At 45.9% G+C, this 3,707-nt stretch overlaps 1 protein-coding gene across 8 annotated transcripts in view; it reads left to right on the top strand.

Moving 5' to 3' along the window:
- The first annotated feature begins 223 nt into the window (after positions 1–223).
- The window catches only part of DST (dystonin), a 283,922-nt gene continuing 280,438 nt past the window's right edge, over positions 224–3,707 (top strand). For 3 of the 8 annotated variants that reach the window (XM_086876137.1, XM_086876130.1, XM_086876116.1), the window contains exons 1-2: positions 224–552; positions 985–1,019. In XM_086876137.1, the coding sequence (XP_086732263.1) occupies positions 372–552; positions 985–1,019 (216 nt within the window). In that variant the 5' untranslated portion in view covers positions 224–371. Of the gene's footprint in view, positions 553–984; positions 1,047–3,707 lie in introns of all 8 variants that reach the window. The other 5 variants (XM_086876139.1, XM_086876136.1, XM_086876114.1 and 2 more) reach the window with 3 other exon arrangements.

The following is a 3,707-nucleotide window of genomic DNA, read 5'->3' as shown; positions in this document are numbered from 1 at the left end:
GCCCCGCCGTGCCCGCGCCGGCTGCCATGCGGCCCCAGCCCCGCCCCGCCCGCCGCTGCCCGCGGGCGCTCCGGCTCTGCCCGGCGCTCCCCGCTCCCGCCGGCCGTGCGGGCACGGAGGGGCAGCCCCACCGCAACCATCGCCGCGGCGGCGGCTGCTGAGTCACGGCCTGAATCTCATCCCGCCCCTCCTCCTTCTCCTCCTCCTCCTCCCCCGCGCCGCCGCCTCCCGCCCGGCTGCCGGCTCCAGCAGCGCGGTGCCGGCGGCGATGCCCGCCCCGCTGCCGGGGGGAGAGGCTGCCCGGCGCTGCCCGGCCCCTCGCCGCTCGCCGCAGACCCGCGCACGCACAGGGGCAGCCGGGCGCTTGAGCCATGATTGCCGCGGCTTTCCTGGTCCTGCTGAGACCCTACAGCATCCAGTGCGCCCTCTTCTTGCTCCTGCTGCTGCTGGGGACCATTGCCACGATTTTATTCTTCTGCTGTTGGCACCGCAGGCTCCAGAAAGGGAGGCATCCCATCAAATCCGTCTTTTCAGGTCGCTCAAGGAGCCGAGGTAAGAGACGCTGTCGGTCCCTGAGGGCGGAGGGGGGTGTCCCCGGCCCATCCCCAGGTTTCTGCCGGCGGAGGGCCTCTCTGGCACGGTTTAGCCGGGCAAAGGCTTTAAAGAAAATTCAAGCCGAGCCCAGGACTGCGGCAGCCTTGTCTCCACCCATCCCTCAGAGAAACCACGGCTAGAGGGAGAGAGGTGAGAGGCTGGGAAACCCCCCAGCCCTCCCCGGTCTGTCAAAGCGCAGCAGAACTTTACGCTGAACTTCTTCCCGATGAATTAAATATAAATGCCGGGCGGAGCTGCCGGCTGTGCCCGAAGGGCCAGAGCCGTCCCGGAGCGTGAGCCAAAGGGCGAGTGGCGGGGTAAACCCGCTAGCCGGGGCGAAATGCGAGGTGCAGCTAGTGGAGCCTGTGTGTCTTTCTGCTTCCCTTCCAGATGCTGTCATGAGAACTCATCACTTTCGCTCTGAGGTAATTTATTTAGCACGCAATTTCAAGGTCAGAAGTTGTTCTCTTTACCCGAGTACATATTGTCGTGGTCTTTTGTTAATGAAATCATATAGCGAACTTTTCATTTTGCATGAAAGACATAATGTCCTCTTTCATTTCTTGGTTCGGTTTTTTTCCCTTCCCAACACAAAATGAGCTCTTCATCTGTGTTACCCTAACCGGCCTGCCGATTTGTGTCATTCCCAAAGGAATTGGTTACTTGGAGAAAAGCTGTGCTTACTGTACGTGCCAGACCTCCCTGTGCCCAAAAGCAGCCCCGAGCCCAGTTCCTGACCTCGCTGGAAATACGGGCAGAGCTGATCGCTTTTGTGACTGCAGAGCCTCTGCTCGCTTACTTTGCCCACAGCCCTCACCTGCGCCCTGCTCCTTGTCAGGGAAGTTGCCTGCTTGGCTTGGATGTTGCCGCGGGAGATCCCAGAAGGATCCAGACTACAAACCTGCTTGGCAGGCACCTCGGTGTGTGACTTTGTATTTGGAGGTCAGGGAAATCAAAACTCTTACATGCCAGCGCTGAAAGTATAACACAAACCCCAGTCACCTCCTAGGGATTCTGAATGATGAGGATAATTGCTGGAAAAATATGAAAAATAATATTTGTTTTAGTACCCACTTTGTTTCCATGCTGCCCTGTAGAGCTCTTGTCTAGATATTTCTCTTGCCTGGTTTCCTGCTATTGATTTAAGGCATATTTTCATGCCATTGCCTATTATTCTGAAAGCCTTGAGAGACAGCGTTGCACACAAAGCGATATTTTGTTTTAAATTATTTGCATTTTCCCTTACCCTGCTGTGGGTGTGAAAATTAGCCAATTATGACTAATGTTTTCAAAAGTGTGCATGGGATACATTTTTCCAACATGGTTCATGTTGGCAATTGGTTTTAAATTCTTAACTATTTTGAAATTTGTACGCACTATCACAAAAAAGATGCTACAGGGAGTGTCCTATCTTTAAACCATGAAAAGCCTGAGTTTGTTGTTCACCAGTGCTTCAGTAAAGTGAACAAACAAATGTGTCTCTCTGGAAATCAAAAGATGTTTTCACTATTTGGTTTATCTAATATGAAATGCTTGGTTTCCATGCAAAATTCACTCAGTGCTAGATGGAGAAGTGTAATGTTTTGAAATACGTGCCATCCTGCATGGTGACACTTCAGAGGGAAGCTGGCAGAGTAATTTATTTTTATTGCTTCCGCATGTGGTTATTTGTTTATCATCCAGTCAGAAGTAGACAAATTTAAAATATTTCCTAGAATCTTCCATTAAATGAAACATGCTAGAGTAACTGTTATATTCTTTCATCATTTTCTGTATTTTGTTTAGATGTAGTAATACTGCAGCTAGTGGTCTAAACTGCCCTTTTAAATAAGTGGTAAAACTGTTTTCCCCTTCATTATCTGATGAGACTTTTGATAGAGAAACGATGACTCATTTGACATCATTAAATTTTCATTTTCCAATATTTTTTAAAGTAAAATGTCATTTTAATGAATCTAATAAAATTCATTAACGAAAAAACTACCGGCATACTTCCAATAAAAATATTGGAAACATTATCTGAAGCAGAATTTGACATTCTCTGTCTATATCCTCACAAAACATTATGTACTTCTAACTGCAACACGATGTTGATGAAAGCAAAGCAGGATACATGAAAATATGGGCTTTGCAAAATCCCTCCACCTCCAAAATTAATGTAATATCTCCAAGTTTTATAGCACAAGGTACATCTGCTAGCTTCCACCATGCTTAGTTGTTTGTCGGGTGTAGTTATAAATAGTGTTTCTTAATTATAATAAAAGATAATGAAAAATAAGTTGATAGTAAATAGCAGTGGGTTGGCATTCATCTCCTGAGAGCTGGGTTCAAATCTGACTTCCATCACATGTGAACGTGCAGGTGGTCTAGCAGCAGTGCACAGAGAATTATAATTGCCCTATCTACAGAGCGTTGGCAATTCCTGCATGATTGACTGCCTGCCAGGAAAGCCTTATATTTGGAAAAATAGATGTGTGCAAATTTATGTTGAGATTCTTTGCCACAGCTCTCATGGTGCATGCCTTCATTGTCTATATACAGTGAGAACTATTGAATCCTTTTCCTTTAATGCTGAACCACACAATAAAAAATAAGACTGCATACTATGGAAGGGTAGATACAAAATTTGAAAATGTATTTATGGTCCTTTTCAGCCCTTTTGTTTTGAATTTTATATGCCACTGGTGAATTGAATCCACAAATAGTTCATTTTTGTGGGCCTTGATTTTTAATGTCTCTGCAAAATATGCCTCATTATAATACATCAAAAGTCTACATAGATATTACTTATTATAGAATGAACTTAAACACATGACCCCCTGCCTCAAAAGGAGGTAAATTTGCATGAATCATTATGAATATAAAGTAGGTTAAAGTCTGCCTTTGTTACAGATTCTTAATAACAGAAAAAAATTAACCAGGAAGATGTGAGAGTTTATTGAGATAATACAGTGATGTCTCCACCTCCCTACTAACACTTGCTACCATCTGAAGTTTATCAGGCCTAATTTTTAATATATTTTTTATTGCAGTCCTCAGGTTCATTATAACTGCTCCTAAGATTCTTCCATCCCCCAGGTACTATGGAAATTCCACGAAGCCACAAAGGAATC

The sequence above is a fragment of the Cyanistes caeruleus genome, chromosome 2 (genome assembly GCF_971803275.1).
Source record: "Cyanistes caeruleus chromosome 2, bCyaCae1.hap1.1, whole genome shotgun sequence".
Classification (NCBI taxonomy): Eukaryota; Metazoa; Chordata; class Aves; order Passeriformes; family Paridae; genus Cyanistes; species Cyanistes caeruleus.
Note: the sequence above shows the minus strand (reverse complement) of the source record. Positions and strands in the feature narration are given on the sequence as shown.